This window comes from Stegastes partitus, unplaced genomic scaffold (genome assembly GCF_000690725.1).
Source record: "Stegastes partitus isolate 25-593 unplaced genomic scaffold, Stegastes_partitus-1.0.2 Scaffold39, whole genome shotgun sequence".
Taxonomy (NCBI): Eukaryota; Metazoa; Chordata; class Actinopteri; family Pomacentridae; genus Stegastes; species Stegastes partitus.
This window is the reverse complement of record NW_007577770.1, coordinates 582,303-599,647: the sequence shown is the minus strand read 5'-3', so window position 1 is coordinate 599,647 and position 17,345 is coordinate 582,303. Positions and strand designations below refer to the sequence as shown.

General features: G+C 40.3%; 1 protein-coding gene across 1 annotated transcript in view; it reads right to left on the bottom strand.

The window, feature by feature from the left end:
* Positions 1-17,345, bottom strand: part of mrpl11 (mitochondrial ribosomal protein L11) — a 50,396-nt gene that overhangs the window by 1,365 nt on the left and 31,686 nt on the right. The window contains exons 3-5 of the mRNA XM_008303886.1: positions 14,585-14,680; positions 2,536-2,629; positions 1,974-2,133 (exon numbers count right to left, since the gene is read on the bottom strand). Coding sequence (XP_008302108.1) covers positions 1,974-2,133; positions 2,536-2,629; positions 14,585-14,680 — 350 coding nt within the window. The remainder of the gene's footprint in view (positions 1-1,973; positions 2,134-2,535; positions 2,630-14,584; positions 14,681-17,345) is intronic.

Genomic DNA, 17,345 nt, shown 5'->3' with positions numbered 1-17,345 from the left:
ATCAGTACAATACAATGTATTCATTTCACCATTTCAACACAGTACAACAATTTTCTTTCCCTTTTTTTTTTTTTTTTACAGCTGTATATGTTTTTTATATGGTCGATATAGAATGGAATTGAAGAGGATAATAGCAGTTTAAAAAAATAAATAAACAATGTCCACTCCAGGATGTAAGGTAGTAGGAACATAAAAGTCGGGGTTTTTGATATGTATGCTGTTTTGAGGGTATTTTATTTAATTTACTCATAACCTTTGTATGCAGCTTCAACTACAAGATGAACCAGGATCCCTAGAGAGGGATTCAGCTGTACAAAAATTAAAGCCTGTAATTCCATTCAGTCATTGTCAGGTTATTATGTTATCAAGTTATTATGTAGAGTGGGGCAGTCAGTGCACTCTGCAACCAGGTCTACTGTCATTACTACAGATGCACTGTGAACTACAGTCTTGGCCACAGACAGACAGATATTTAAAGGATTTTGTTAGTGAAGTGAAATCACAAACACTAAAACTGAAGGACCACATTTCAGCTCTGAATGCCGAATGATATGCCGAAGTTAATGTGCAATATAAAGTCCTGCACTCTACAGAAACAACACAACCATGGCTAGAAGTAGAGAGAACTCAGAACTGTGTTATAATGTCATGACTCATAAAAATTGGACACATTTTTTCAAGTGTCCTCAGTGTGTTACCAATACTGGAAAACAATTGCGGCTCTCTAAAAATGATTTACTTTTTTTTTTTTTCTCAAATCTGTTTTCTTCCATTCTGCTCTGTGTAAACACTGCATGCAGTTCAGCTGAATAGTCCCTGAATTTTTGTCAAGTGACTGACGGTGACAGATGAGTCACTAATGGCTTCACTGGTGCTCTGAGGAACACAGACTTTTTGGGTTTATAATATCTGCCTAATGCAAAGGGTCTATTTTTGATGAATTTTTGAAGGACACATATTGGATAAAGTCAATTTGACAAAGTATCATAATAATACAGTTTGCACTTCACAGATGAGTAACTCAAGGACCATCTGGAAGTTGAAAATCTGATGATTCATTCTGTCAGTGGTGCAATTTTGTTTTTTTGTTTGTTTGTTTTGTTCCATTAAGGCTTTGCCTTTCAAAGCCGCCAGCAGGTTTTGGGGTTCAGGGGTTTAAGTGAATACCCTCAGGGACAAATTATGTCAAACTCTCAGTTTTAGAGAAAACTGTTTCTGCTCTAAAACATTTTAATTTTGTTTTTAATTTTCCTGCTTACTGTAGCTTAAATTTGCACAATGCAGCTGTATTAGCTTGTACACTCAATATTAAAGGAGTCGAGGCCTTCAGTGGCGCACCTTGTAAGGCTGTAGGGTATAAACAGTATTTCTTATTTCAGAGTGAATCCACAGGCCCAAAAAACATTTGTGTGACCACCTCAAATCAGGATCAAGAACGCGTAAAGAACTTCCCAACCTTTGACTGAGACCTTTCATTTTAGTTTTGCTACCAGTTTGTTTTATTGAACTAAATTTAATTATACTCTGAAGTTGCTATGGGTGTTCACGATATTGTGGCCACTGTGGTCCGTCTCGCACACTCATCTGACCTCTAGTGGCCATCTGAATGCATAGCAACTATACAATTCTACAATTTAATTTGGCAGACGCTTTTATCCAAAGTGACGTACATCTGAGAGTAGATCCAACAAACAAAAAAGAATCTAGCCAGAAGAGAACAACCTGGATAAGTGCCATAGAACAAGTTCAAGTGTGATGGGACCTTGGTGCCTAAAGGTAATAGGAAAGGTTTTATTTTGTTGTTGTTTTTCTTTTCCCTTTCTTCTTTTTCCCCAGTATGTCAGGCATAGTAGCATCTACACATGAAACACTGAACCAGGATCTATGTGTCTCACACTGTCCTCTGTTGGTCACATTTACCTGAGGTTAATGAGATGAGACTATAAGAGCACGAGGGAAGAATCTGGACTTACTCATTGACTACTTTAATTCCCAGGGAGCGGGCTGAGCCGACGATGCTTTTGACGACGTTCTCGAGGGGGGTGTTCCTCATTTTAAAGCATTCATCCAGAGCTTTGACCTGTGCGATTTCATACACTGCTTTCACTGACACCATCCCGGCTGTCTCGTGGCCTTCACACGCACAAAACAGAAGGAAAAGCATGAATTAAACAACACGAAAAATTCAATAAACATATCAGAGAAAGTTGGCCTCAAAAGACGACAAAGTGACGGGAGTGTGCGGGTGTGAATGATGGAGAGGGTGCAGGGGCGGGATTAGGAGTCAACAGCTGAATCGAAGCTCCAGATAGCTCAGAGCGTAAAAGGTGGAAATCCATAATTCTCTTTTCTGAACACACAATCTTTACCACTTCCTACCTCTGCTGCAGTTCCCCAGCATGTCATGAATATAACATCAATCACAGCAAAGCTCAAAAACCGAGTCTGTGGAGAGACGCGTGTCCGTTACAGGACAGACCCAGTGGGTGAAAACTGCAGCGAGAGCAGATATGTAACGGCAGCGGCACTTCTCACCTGTTTTTCCGGCCCCTTTTGCGATACCTGCTGCCTGCTTCAGGAAGTACGACACCGTGGGCTGGCCGATCTTCAGGTCATAGGTTCTGTCAGGCTGAGGAGACACAGAGGGACTGCAATGAAAACTTGACTGAACGTTGGCGTTTTAATATGAGATTTTCAGAAAATAAATAATAAATGTCCTTGCAGTCAACATTTTAGACACAGAGGTCATAAGTTCCTCAAGAAATACAAGCTCATAATAGGCAACAGAAGCAATCAATAAAAGTTTGTCACATTTTTTCATTCATTCATTTTACCCTTCGTTAACTCTCATCCCCGCTAGCTACTGTTAATACACAATGCATTGTCACACAGCACGTAGGCAGTTTACAGTCAAAACAAAGGCAGATTTATTTTTTTTTTTTTTTGTTTTGCACTTTCTGAAAAATTCCCTTGGTTTCAGGCAGAGGTAGACAAAAGAAGGCTCATTATTTCAAGCTGGCAAACCTCAATTTTGCTGGCTAACATGTTTAACCAGCCGTTGCAGCTCATCCCAATTTGTGCCTCTCATGTATGAGCATGATTAGAGTAAATTCAGCCACAGAGATAAATGCTTACTTCAAAAGTTCTCAGCATCACCAGATAGCATCACAGGAGAAAGGTTGCTCTTTGAGTATTTTTCAACATAATCGTCTTTAACTTCAATGCACTCGGTCCACCCACAAGCTTCCCTTGATCGGATCAATGTTTGCTATCCCTTCACGAAAGAAGGTCACATCTTGAGCCTCCCGATACTCTTCAGCTGCATGCATGACTACTTCATCACTCCTCACTCCATGCAGATGTGATCATGCTTTACCGCACGCATTTGTGCCCCAAAACGGGAGTTAGCTCCTTGTTTCCGAGTGAGTTTGAGAACTTTTTTTCAGTGCCCTTGTAACCACTGGCTCTTCTGTGAGATAACTATTGGGTGAAAAAGCCAGACAGCTGTTTAAAAACACTTGTTGCCATTCTGATATTATTTTCTGCTCTTTTCCATCTATTTGGATGAGGAAATATTCCATCTTCTGCATGACCACAAAAAATAAAATAAAAATCTTAACCTGTTTCCCACGTTATCAGTTGGCTGCCATCTTTGTTTTGTGCATAAACAGTAGCGCAACCTGGGAAACAGGTTATTTTCCCTGCAGTGAACTGAATATTCTTTATCTTTAAGTTTTTGTAACTACCAGCAGTTTTTCATTTTTAAGAGAAACCAACCCTGTGGCCCCAGTGTATACTAACGCACAAAGGGAACAAACTGAGGTGAGTGGCAACAACTAAGATAACACTAAAGTCCCTTAAACCCCTAAAAACTCATCTCCATGTGTCAAAGTTAAATATTTAGAAGTTTTTTCTATAAAAATAATCACTTCCTGCCTTACTTGCATGTAACACTACACTTTTCTTCCTCTTCAATGTGCAGATCAGTGAAGCCCCCAGCCCTCCCCACTTTATGCAGTTTGAGCACACCAGCTCACCTACGACTCTGCTCAAACACGGTAATATTAAATTACATTTCGCTATGTTTATCCTGCTAACTGATTCTGAAGAAGAATAAAGATATTGAGAATTCAGGATTGGTTCTTTATTTTTTTTTTTTTTTTTTACTTCTAAAACTCTGTCTCTGTCTCTGTTTTTGAGGCTGTTATCATTACTCTGCAGGTTTTAGGGGGAAATGCTTATCCATAGGGATGACTGCTGATTTGGCTCATGCTGTGTCTTCTAGTATACAAAAAATACCGAAGTATTTTATGAAAGCTACTGGCAATATGCACCTTCAACAGCTAATGGACCCAGTAGAGAACTCTTTTAGTGTGATAATGAACATACAGGGCTCATTTTCATCCTGCTTGGCTGCTGACTTACAAACTTGCAATTTTTTTTCACAGTATATTTTAATCAGGAACCTTCCTGGAAAAAAACTGCTTTGAAAAAAAACCCCCAAATGTTTGGTTACTAATAGTGTTCTGAATTCCCCGAGTAGACGTATCTACAATATACCTTCCTTAAAAAATAGCGTCTCTTTAAATGGTGGCTGGGGGTTACTTAATGTGACTAATGTTAGCTTCGACACAGTGTAAAAACATTACACAGCGGATGCCTTGGAAGTAAAGCTGCCTCAGATCACTAGTATGGGTAAAAAGCTAGTTAGCCAGCAGTTCTCATGATTACAGCTACCAGCAGACAAACACAGCGTCACCATTTAATGACTCTACCACACTTCAGCGCTTACGTTTAACTTTAGAAAAGCTTAAAAACCCACCAGGCTCCAAGCTCTTTAAATGTGTTTTTTCTGCAGCAGCATGCACATTGCTCCAGCATGCAGAGGAAGTCAAGGCTCAACAGGCCTGCTGTGCCTCATTATCTACAACTGAACATATTTGAGTTATTTTTTATTAGATATGAGGAACATGTCTTTCTATGGGCTTCTTTTGTATAAACACGACATACTAATAATCAGCATGACTGAAATGAGTCTTTTCCATCTAAGGTATCAAGTAAAGTTTACCTCGTGCTCTGGCAGCCAAATTTGTTTGTTTTAAACTCAGTCATATTCGAAATCACATCAAGCATGATATAAAGAACATCTGACCTTATATTTTACTGGGCATTTTGGCAGCACATGTACCTTGAAATGAATTTATTCTTACTGCAACCTAGAACATTATTGCACTGAATAGATAATATATTTTCACTGTACTGCACTGAACAGTTGCTTACATTTAATACAGTACTGCATTTTGAAATTACATACTTTGCCAAAATAATTTTAACTTTGATGATATGGTAATTTTGCTTTCTTGAAGAAAGACTATTTTAGATTAATGGCTTAATTGATAAAATTGTTGGTGGATTAATGAATTGAAAAACTGTTGTCAGTGGCGGACCTACATAATGCAACAATGTTTGTGTCTTAAATTCTGAGAATGAAGAATTTCTTCCTTTGTATAAGATCAAGATGTTTGAATGAGTGGGACATTGTACCAACTGTTTACATTTAATGTAAGGATTTTATGTTTTTCCCTCTTTTGAAAATGTGACTTTCTTCCACTTGCAAGTGCAGGAGGTTGGTCTGAAGCTTCATAGCATGCATCAACAACCAGCTGCAGCAAATACACACAAACAACAGTGGTGAGTAAAAATACATTGCAACGTTCAAATTGGTTGATCATGAATATTTAAGCAGTTGTAACACACTGCTGTGAAAATCATCTGAATCATTGGAAAAATCAACAGCGCCAGTTCCCGAGTTTGTAATTTAAGATCCGTTTATCAACACCTATAATTTCCATTAGGGACTTTTATTTGGTGGGTTCAGTGACACAGTCTTGTGTTGTTTCTAGCATCACTAAAAGCTTATCTAAAGCATATCTGAAAGTGTCTCTGTGTTACACTTTATGACTTGAACCATTCACCATGTAGCACTGCATAGTAACATGCACTCTGCTGTAGCAACTCAGCAGTGACATTACCTGTATTATTTTTCTTATGTGGGAGTTCTACTATTACAGGCAGTTGGAATTTGTATGTTTTTTTGCTACATTTGCCAAAAGATGATATACTCTGTATGTATGTGTAACTCTGTCTGTCTCTTCTTCTTTATGTCTCTTGCTTTGTTCATACGTCACCAGCAACTTAAACTAATCTCAGGTTCCAAACGTCAAACTATAAGTTTAGTTCCTGAGTTCGTCAAAAGATTGAGAACCTTCCAGAGGTGAAAACATAAGTTTATACTGTACACTCAGACAACCCTTCAGCTTTACACTTAGATTATAACTGTTGCATTATTGCACCTTAATTACTAATCAAATATTTTACGGTGTTGGTTTCTCATCATAATTAGTACTTAAATGTTTAATATTTTAAATATTATTTATATGTAAATTAGTAATTAAGTTTTTTACACTGTGGTATTGGTTTCACTGCATTGTAAGCGCTTTGTTATTCTGGAACTATTATTAAACTTTTATTAGTACATGATTTTATGTACTGTGTGGTCTTGCTTTTTCTGCATTAGCAGTATTTGTTATATTTGATAATTCAAATATTATTAAAAACCTAACAAGCATTTTACAGTGTTGTCTTGTCTTTTTCAACAGCTTAACAGAGAGGTGGGATAGCTTCTAATCAATGTATTATGTTGTTTATATATTATTAATATTTCTCATTTTAAGATTCCCTCCTTTAATGAGTGAAGCAAGATTGCATAAAAAAGAGGAGGAATTGCCATTTTGTTCAGGGTCATTCCATGCCAACCCACCAAGGGATTCCTAGTTGAGGTCATGGATTTTCTTGGCATTTCTTGAAATAAATCCAGCAAAACTTCTACCTAAACCATGGAATCTTGCAAAATCGTGCAGTTTTGCTCCAAATGCTTTTTGAGTTATGAATTTTTGAAAACAGGACCTTGGTGTTAAATTTTCTAACTTTCGGTAGAAGGTTTTACCAGATTTTTTCCCCCAAAACATACATGCCACATGTATTGAACGACCCTTCAATGACAGCCTCCAACACGGAAAGACATCTTACGGAAAGTTTGACTCTTAAATATGTTACCCTTCAGTTAAAATCCTCCCATTGGACAACAGTTGCAACTATCAAGTTTTTTGATGAGTTTGCCAAAATACTATCTGTTATGTGCATTGATTTTGACTGTGCTGTTTATTTTGATTATATGTAGTTGAATAAAGAAGATTTCATATTGTGGCCTCACCATGACATTTACATCAAATATATTAAATTGTATTAATGTAAGTCTCACAGTAATTGAGGACACAAGTTATTTCATATTCAAAATATATGCAAATCAGGTGCTAGTTGCGCCTCAAGTCTAAGTGTCTCTGTCTAGTGTTTTGCAGAGGCTGGATGGAGGATCATCATAGCTGCACTACAAAGCAAGTTTGACAAAGTCAGGCTTTCCTTGTGTAAGTCGGCTCAACAAAAACTAAAGCCTTAGTCAGAGATAGTAGGTATCATGAAGGTGGAGAATTGAGAACAACAAGGAATATAAAAACATATGATGGTAGAAAGTGCTGCTACTGCAAGTGATGCCAGACACTAATGCTGGTAGAAAACTGAAACATGCATAATATATTTATTTTACCAATCAACACAGTCACTTATTTTTAATATGGCAGCTGCACATTAAAGCTGTTAAACTTTAAACTACATATATTCAAACTCAATATTATTATTGTACTGAAGTGCATTTAGGTCTGACACTGCACCATAATGCAGTATATCGCTTTAATTTTTGGCCAAATCAAAGTGAAATTAATGTTACTGACTGAATATTCTCTGTAATAAATACTAATAAACCAATCAATTTTCTAATCTGTTTTCTATCAGCCGCAGTATCAACAACATAAATGGACTTGACAGAAAATCAGGACAAAACATAAAAACATATTTATGCGATTTCTGCATCACCAAGTTAAAACAGGTTCCCATGGCAACGCGATTTCTAACATCACTAAAAGCATATTTGAAAGTATCACTGCATTTACACTTTATAACTTGTCCATTTTTGTCTGAAATCCACCACACAGCATTGCTGAACAATCAGTTCACAACTTTAACTTCCAACTTGATGGTTTAAAGCCAACTTTGAAGCTGCCACCACACTGTCATCATTCAATGGGCTCACTTTCTCAGCATCTGACCCTGAATAATAATTGAAATTAGAGGATGATTTTCAGACACAGACATGAGTCATTTGGTTTTCCTGAATTGCTGACTTCAGCGGAAACTCTCAACACAACTTCAGCTAATTTAAAACTAAAGTAAAAACATCACTCAGACTGACTTTTCACAACACTGGGAGACATCTGGGGCTTCAACTATTTGAGGCAGATTATTTCTGTAAGCTGCGAAGAGCTTAAAAAGCCCTTATTATTGCACTAAAAAAACAAAAATAAACTAATATCAACTGGTCTTCCTCAGGGTCTGGAAGCTGTGTGTCTTCAGTTTTTTGTGAAAATTAATTCCCAGTTGTAATCCTACCCCTTGGATCAGTAAACTTGTTTTTTCTTTCATCACTGTCAGATGCTATTCAGGGTGATTAGTTATGTCAGTTGCTGCACCAAAAAAAAAGGAAATATTTTAATTTTTTTTGTTACTGATTATGCGCTACTCTTCTGTGCATTAATGAGAGTATAATTTAAAAATGCATATAATGACATATTGGTACTTGGATGTAATGCAACAACACTGACATATCAACACATAATTAAATCTGTAAGCAAACAGTGGCTTTTTTACACATCCAGTAGATACAAAGCAATATTATTATTGATTTTGAGTTATGTTTCTGGCCACCTGATAAATTTAAGCCCAAAAGTTAAAGTGTTTTTTGTTTTTTGGGGTTTTTTCTAAACTATGGTTTTGGTCTCCACCCACTTCTCAGGAGAATGCAAGGTGTGTCAGAAAAGTTTCAGGACTGGTGTCACAAAAGATATATTTCAAATCCAAACTACAAACTACAAGTTTTCCCCTTCAGACGATCAACCAGCACTATTACAAAGAGATCCTGCGGCGTTTGCTTCGTTCAGTGTGCGAGAAGAGTTGAGAGTTGTGGCAGGACAAGTCGTGGCTGCTTCACCATGACAACGCACCTGCTCACAATGCCCTGAGCATCCGTCAGTTCCTGGCTGAGAAGAACATCGCCGTGCTGGAGCAACCTCCCTACTCACCTGACCTGGCTCCATGGGACTTTTTCCTCTGCCCCAAGCTCAAGGGGGGTCATCAAGGAGCCCTGTTTTGAAGACGTGGCCGACCACAAGATGGCTGTGATGATGGAGCTGCGGAGGATCCTGGAAGAATCCTTCCAGGAGTGCATGGCGGCGTGGCAGAGAAGGCTGGGCAAGTGTGTTAGACTCCAGGGAGATTACTTCGAAGGGGGAAACTTGTAGTTTGGATTTGAAATATATCTTTTGTGATACCAGTCCTGAAACTTTTCTGACACACCTTGTATGTGGCTCTTTAGCTGCTAAATGCTTCACTATTACCCCTTTCCACCAAAAAGAACCAGGTGCTAGTTCATTGCTGGTGCTAGTGCCAGTGCTTAGTTGGTTCAAATTTTGTACCTCCTAGGAACCTGTTTGCTTTTCCATTGGCAAGGAGCCAAGTTAGAGCCACGCCATACATCACTGCATACGTAGCCATTTACCGAACAACGCCATACGGAAGTCCACACAGGTTTCCATACTAACTTTTTTTTTGGCTGCGGTGCTCAGACCGGTGTGCAACCAAAAATTAGCAAAAAACGTCACAAATCACCGCTTGTATGTCCCATTCTGTGTTTCCATTGGTCTCGTTGGTCATGATAACCCCGCCCCCAGCCCCGACGTACTCGGTTCTTAGCTCTGGTCCAGCAAAGAGTTGGTGCTTGTGAAGCACCAGTTTTGAGAACCTGGAGCTGGTGCTTAGGTGGTGGAAACACAAAGAACTGGTGCTAAGTCAGCTCTGGCTCCGAACTAGCACTGGAACCAGCTTGGTGGAAAAGGGGTATCTGTCCAGCCGATACAGTCTACGGTTTGGAGCTGAGCAGGTAGAGTTCAGGGGGGTTTATCTGAGCTTTTTTACTGAACGGCTGCCAACTGTGGCAGAAAATAACACGGATGAGCCTGAATCAGTAGAGGAAAGCTGCAGAATACAAACCAAAACAATGCGCTGAGAGGAACTGCAGAGTCAGGGGGTAATTCTGTGTTGATTTATCGCTTCTAACAGACGCTTTTGCAATACACATAATCATTTGATTGACTGTTAGTATAAAATACTGGCCACCGCAGCTTGAAATAACACATAAACCCTTAAAAACATTATTTAACTTTGAACCAACCTAAACCGTCTGCACAAGGTGTTTCAATTGTTTGTCTAAATGCTGCTGTACTTCTGCTCCCAAGCCTCATTTACTCCCCTTGGGACCAAAATAAAAATATTCTCTTCAGCCTCACTGATTATTCTGACCCCTTGCTTGTAATTCTGATTCATTTTGTGGCTGGGGACCTTTATTAAGTAAAATCTGACATTCAATCCAATCAATAAATCATCAGAGGTAAGTTTACTTTGGATCATCTGTTATCTGTCACATAAAAAAAAAGAAAAAAAAAAACAAAACAGCAGACAATATAAAGTGTAGGCTGAGCTGAGAAGATACCACAGAGGAGGTGATTTGTCATCAGAGTCGTGTTATCTAACAGTACTGACCTTTCGACAGAAGGGAACAGAATTTTCTCTATCTACGGAGAAGCTATTGCTTATAAAGGTCCAATAACTTGATGTTGTTTTCTCCTCCCTTCTATAAAATGGAATGCAAACATCTACTGCGGCAGGATTTTTCTTACAAGCAAAACGAGGCAGTGAAAAACACAAAGTCAGAGAAAGAAGGAGACGTGAGAAGAACATTTATAGGAGCAGTAACCCCAATAGCTATTGAGATGAAAGGGGATTAGCTTAGCTTAGCATAAAGACTGGAAACACAGAGAAGCAGCTAGCTTGAGCCTGTCCAAAAAAAAAAAAAAGAAAAAAATCTGCCTGAACCTCAAAAACTCATTAATTACCAAGCTGTATGTTGTGTTCTTAAGCCATACATAAACATAAATTGTTGCCTGGCAACTTCTGTAATGACTGGACACTGAGTGGTTACTGGACTACCACTGTTTCAGCACAGAACTCTTTGTAAACCAAAACTTGAGGATTTAGCCATTAAAAAAATCTATAAATGACAAGGTCAGTTTGTCAGTCGCTCCGTTGGTTGAGTGCTTTGTTCCTGCTGAAATGTCTAGACAATTATTGGAAGGATTTCCATGACATTTGATACCCACATTCATGCCTCTGTCAGGATGAATTGTAAAACCTGGGGTGATCTCTTGACTTTTCCTCTGGCACCGCTATCTGATCAAGGCTTTAATTTGTGCAATATTTGGTTTCAAACACCTGCAGAATCAATGGTGTTCTCATTTATGCAGTTAAGGACTACAGGGACAGCGCACATTAATGGACATTTCTGTAATTCTACCAGTTTATCTAACTGGCTAACTTTAAATTGCAGTCCCTCAGCAGATGTGATGATGAACACAAGGGACACATAAATTACATTAAGCAGGGACAGCAGTCATTGTAACAACACACAACATAATAACACCTAAGGAAAACAAGGACAACAACACATACAATAACAAAGGAAGCTTTGATTATTTTAGGTTGAAGATTGTTGTCACACGTTTGATTGTTGTTTACTCAAGAATTAAAATTAATTTTAAATGCAGGACATGTGTCACAGTCCCTGATCAGTGTTGGCAGACTGTTCAATGTGTGAGCTGCTCTCAGTGAAAAAGCTGAGTGTCCACCAGCAGTCAGGTATTACGCAATCACCTCTTGCCACAGACGAAGTGTGTACGTCATCCGCTGTTCTCTGCTTTATTAAAGCATCAAGCGAGGGAGGAGTCAAACCATGTGGAATCTTATAGAAAAGACAACCATCTGTAAAATAAGACTGTGCCAGCTCAGTAAGTTATGATTTCTTAGGCAGTAACTGTGGTGATGGGTGTTTGGCTTCCTCCCAAGCAGCTTAAAAGCCTCATGCTATATACTGACTGTACAGGTTTAAGTGTTGTACACGAAGCTTGTTCCCAGCTTGTTAAACACTCTGACAGGTGGGACATGATCATGGCCCTGAAATACAGTGTTGCTGCCTTTGTAGGTAGACAGTATCTGATACAGGGGACGTTTCATAAGTTGAACTTTGCTACATTTGTTACTGTTTTCCATTACTTTTCAAAGGTCCCATATTGTTCCCTTCTTTAGCAAGTTAATAAAAATCTCACATGTCCCCAGAGTCTGTCTTTGAACTTCTCAGCTCAAAGTACTGCAAAGATGATTCATTTTACCAAACTCCTGGTTTTAGCCCTGCTAGGAACGAACTGAGCAGCTGCTGTTCACGCCCCCCAAGAAGACACTTTTTGCATCTGTGATTGACAGCGCAGAGCAGATAACCACACTTCAGCTGACACAGACATAAATGACATTGTGAGAACAGGACTTTTTAATCGCCTCTTATTTTCTGAGTGACTATTTTATATGCAATTGCAGCTGAATTCAAATATGTGAACACAGAGAGCAGGAGAAAAATGAACAGATGTAAACACCAGCTGAATTCAGGTTGCACTGAAGTACAACAGGTAAAAACACAGGAACACAGCCAGTTGTCGTTTATTGGTTATAAATGCTTACTCTACCTGATCTAAGTGCCCAATATTACAGATTCTGAATCAACGACATGATGAGAAATAACGGAGAATTTATTTCTCTGAGTGTCCCTCAGCGCAACAGTTTCCAAAGAGCTGTGGACATATAATCAGACCTAATGGTAGCCACTAGCCACACTGGCCAACGTGCTGACGTTACAGATTTTCCTATTGCGGTGGTAACATTGAATTAAAAAACAAAAGTAATCCAATGGCTCTTCATTTCATCAGATGCTAGGAGTGCATTAAGACTCCTTTGTTCATTACTGCAGCCAACAGCACAACATTTGGTGCAATTTGCTCGTGGCTCATACATTTTACAGTTAGCAGAAGTAGCTAAAGTCAACACACCTGGGGGACTGCAGACTGCAGCTGCTCTTCTTGAATGACTCACCTGAAAGCAGCTGCAGTGAGGGAACAAGATCATGCAAATTTTTAGACCATCTAGTGATTCCTTAGTTTCTAAACTGAAGCTGTGAGGCCATGTAGTCAAGGGAGGAGGTGGGGTGCATGGGGGATGGCTGGAGCAATGGCAATAGTAAGAATCTTCATATTTTCACAGCTTTTATTTTACACCTTCAAGTCTATAAAATATACAAAACACAATAAAAATGGATTTTCACCGTATGGGACCTTTAAATGTAAAATTAGAATCGATTGTTACACAAAGATATTTGAAGTCAGATTCCTCCGTCAGCTTTTCTTCTGCAGCAGAAACATCAGATATGAGATGAGCTGTTTACCTCCGAGTCATCAGCTTCAGCTGTAACTTGTGATAAACATCAGCATGTTACCGTTTAGGAGAAAGTGCTGCTGGCATGGCTCTTAGAGGCTTTTGCTCGATGTTTTTGTGTGGATTAAAAAAATATGATAGATACATAATTAGCGAGGTGCTGGCAGTCGGACTTTTATAACTTTGGACAGATCTAGACGAGCTGGTGCCCCCTGCTTCCAGTCTCTATGCTGAGCTAATTGCCTTTCAGCTCTAACTCTTAACTTAACACAGACATAGGAGTGGTATCGATCTTCTCATCTAACTCTCTGCAAGACAGTGAAAAAGTGGGTTGTCCGAAAAGTCAATCTGTTCCTTTAAAGTAAGATGAAAGGCACTGTGAGATGTACTCAGAACTACTGAAGTGGTGAAAGCCAGCTGAGAAATATTTGTCTCAGAGGCTGAATCATGCTGCATGCACACATTAACATTACACACAGAGTACGCACAGTGCAGCGAGAACAGGAACAAGCGCAACACTTCAAACCACCAGCAGATGGCGCTGATGGGCACCAGCTTGGCCTCAGATGTGATGACAGAGCTCTTGCTGGATATTGCATGTCAAAATAAATTCACGCCTTTTAAAAGGATTAGACTTCCCCTCCTTACAACACAAACCTCATTACAACACACATTTATGCAGCTGAAAGGACACAACTCCTGATTTGAAACAACACACAAAGGTGGGTGGGAGGCATGACGAGTCCCACAATGTGTGGTTGCGTAGAATAAAAACTACAAGCTCATGACACCTCTTTTCTGGGCAATTCACATCTCTTGCATGCACTTAATGCTTCTCGACTCCAAGTTCCCCTGGGTATTGCTTCATTAATGAATGCAAATGGAAAGGCTTACTTCAGTGGTAGAATATGAATAATGGAAGTGCTGGTAATGTTATGCGGCTAGTGGAATTAACCACAATCGTGGGAGGGAAGGCTGCTAAGTGTAATGGGTCAGCGACGGGTTAGGGAGACCCATGATGAGCTGCACAGACGCACAGACGCACCTTCACATGGATCTTGATGGGAAGTGGTATGCCCTCCTTCAGCTCCTTGGTTTTCTCATTGAAGTCCTTGCAGAACTGCCCAATAGGAATTCCTTTCTGGATAGGGACAGGGACGGGGACGGGGACGGGGACAGGAGGGGGGAGAGGTAAATAAACATGGAGAAATGGTGAGAATCGCTTTAAAATGTATGAGGACTCGGCACTCGCAAAACATTCCGCTGAACATCACTCATGTCACAGTGTGCTGCCAGAATACAGATGCCTGGGCTGCTGTCAGTCAATCAATCATAAAGCTTCACAGGTCTGACTATATTCACACGCACAAAAGAAGCAGCCATGTGATGTGCTGTGCGTGCTTACGTGCTATAATAGTACGGTGTGGAAACATTTTTACACTCCATACTAGTTATATTCAGATGCGTGTGTGTGTGTGTGTGCGCAGTCTTCTGTTGTTCCAGACGGAGTGTTTGTGTGTGTCTGTCACTCGAGTTGTGACTGAATGCATGTTGGTGCCCAGAGCCAGAGAAACCCAGTGATGAATGAGCTCCCATTTTCCAGCTCCTGCGAGGCCAACCAGAGCGAAAGCAAAATGGATGGGTGACATTAAGTCAACACCCGGCCAACGCTTCTCCTTTGCAGCATTCCTCTTCAGAGCTGAATTCAGTTGCAAAGACTAATAAAGGATCTAATTATTACTGCTGAAATTTAGACTGACCTTCACCCGTCATCCTTCCCAAAGGCAACACCACTGATTGAAATGTTCATTTTATAAATGAGGGAAGAAAAAAAGGGTTTTTATACACAGTTTAATGGACTTGCGAGTTTCTATTGCTCCATGACAGAGCACACTGAGCAGAGCAGATTTTAATAATGGATCTGATGAAAAGTCAGTCATCCTGAGACGTTCTCCAATGACAGGATGGGGAAGACATTTATGTGAACTTAACGGAGCAGAAAGTTCTCTGAACATCATCTCCACTAAAGGCTTCAAAAGCACCTGATGAATGCTAATGAGCCGCTCAATCTACACATCACCGTCATTTCATCAGTGTCGAAAATGTTACTCATTACTCAGTGGCGTTTCTCTGCATTTGCTAAAACAATAACAAGAAACTGATTGAAATTTCAACACATCACACGAAATCAAGGCAGGTTATTGTTTGAGCTGATGGGCGCTATCTGAATTACAATATTCTGCTAATGAATTGAAACACGGCTAGATCCCTGGAGCCCTCACTAGGCTCTACCTTCCCTCCCCTCCGTACTTATTAATAGTAATCCCATGTCAACCTCAGTACCTTCTCCCCGTGCCCTTCCCTCCCTCCGCCTCCCATAAAACAACATAGCAAGGGTAAACAAGCAGGGAGAGTGCACTAAAGGAAAGTCTAATTAAATATGGATTAATATAAAGGCTGTGATGTTGGGTGTGAGTCAAAGCAAGCCCTCGGGCTCTGCCTCATACATTCGGCTCCCGTTCCCTTCCTTCTGTTCAGCCCATGTCGGATAATGATCTCTCCCACCGACTCAGACGGCCCTTTCATGCCACACAAAGCCATGAAAAGGCCTCCCTGACCAGCAAGAGATAATGCCTGATGCTTCTAAAATGTGCTTAAGCACGGACAGCGAGACATTATGCAGGGAGAGAAGGGACTGTGCTAAAGATAGACAGAGGCAAAGACTTCACACGGCCTGTAGTGGCCAGACAGTCCTTCACAACTAAAAACGGCTAAATATAACAAAGATTGTCCTGAAGAAATGAAGCATGATGCACTTGGGACAACAGACAGCTCGCCTTGAGCCTCGTACACAATTAAGTATGCACCAGAGACAGGTAATCATAATTTAATTAAGCTGTTCCACAAAAGTCCAGGCGTCTCCAACTCTGAAGATGAAGTTTTATTTTGGCCTCAAGCTATGTAATAGCTTAACTGCAGAAATTACTCCGATTGAACCAAGTTGGTAATTGCAATCGACTCCTTAAAATGTGGCAGAGAGCTGGCATGCCATGAAAGCAAGGTTCAAGGTTGGCTCCTCCAACTTTCCATGACATTTATCAGTGAGAGAGAGCTTGAACAGTAACATTCATGCCCTGGCCAAATCGCTAACCCCACTCAATGCATCTGAGCATCTAATCATCCTCGAGTTCGAGCTGCTGGATAAATCCTCGCTCTTCCACCATGACTGATTCCAGCCCTCCAGTATAAAATGGCTGCAGCCCATCACCCAAGGCAGGGCCTTCCCCTCCGGCTGTGGATGAGGACATTCAGCCGCGCATCTTCAAAGACCCTCTGAGATCCTGGGCACCGGGATTAAACGCTAATCTATGAAGATATTTCTTGCCATCAAATCCAGCGGCGACAGCGGTGAGTAATTGCAATGTGATCCATTGGAGATCAGCGCGGCCGAGTCTTATTACTCATAATTATGTGAGCAATTAGGCGTCTGCAATTAAAATCTGAGAAGTGTCCATTTGATTTGACCCTTCCACCATATTCTCTGCAGTGGTTTTTTGACACCGCCTTCGTGCTAATGTGATTGGCCTTTCAGCTTCACTAACTCTTTTTAACAAGATGTAGCACTGGTGTGGCAGGATGGAGTGTGAGCAGAGGAGGGAACTTGATGGGAGGAGAGGCGAGATGGGAATGGGAAAGGGAGAGACAGCTGATGTGTATTAAAGTTGTCAGGATGTTGCCAGGGATCTCGGTCAATATTTTAACAATGAGAGAGGGTTTGTTTGACAGAGGTGAACGCCACGAGAGGA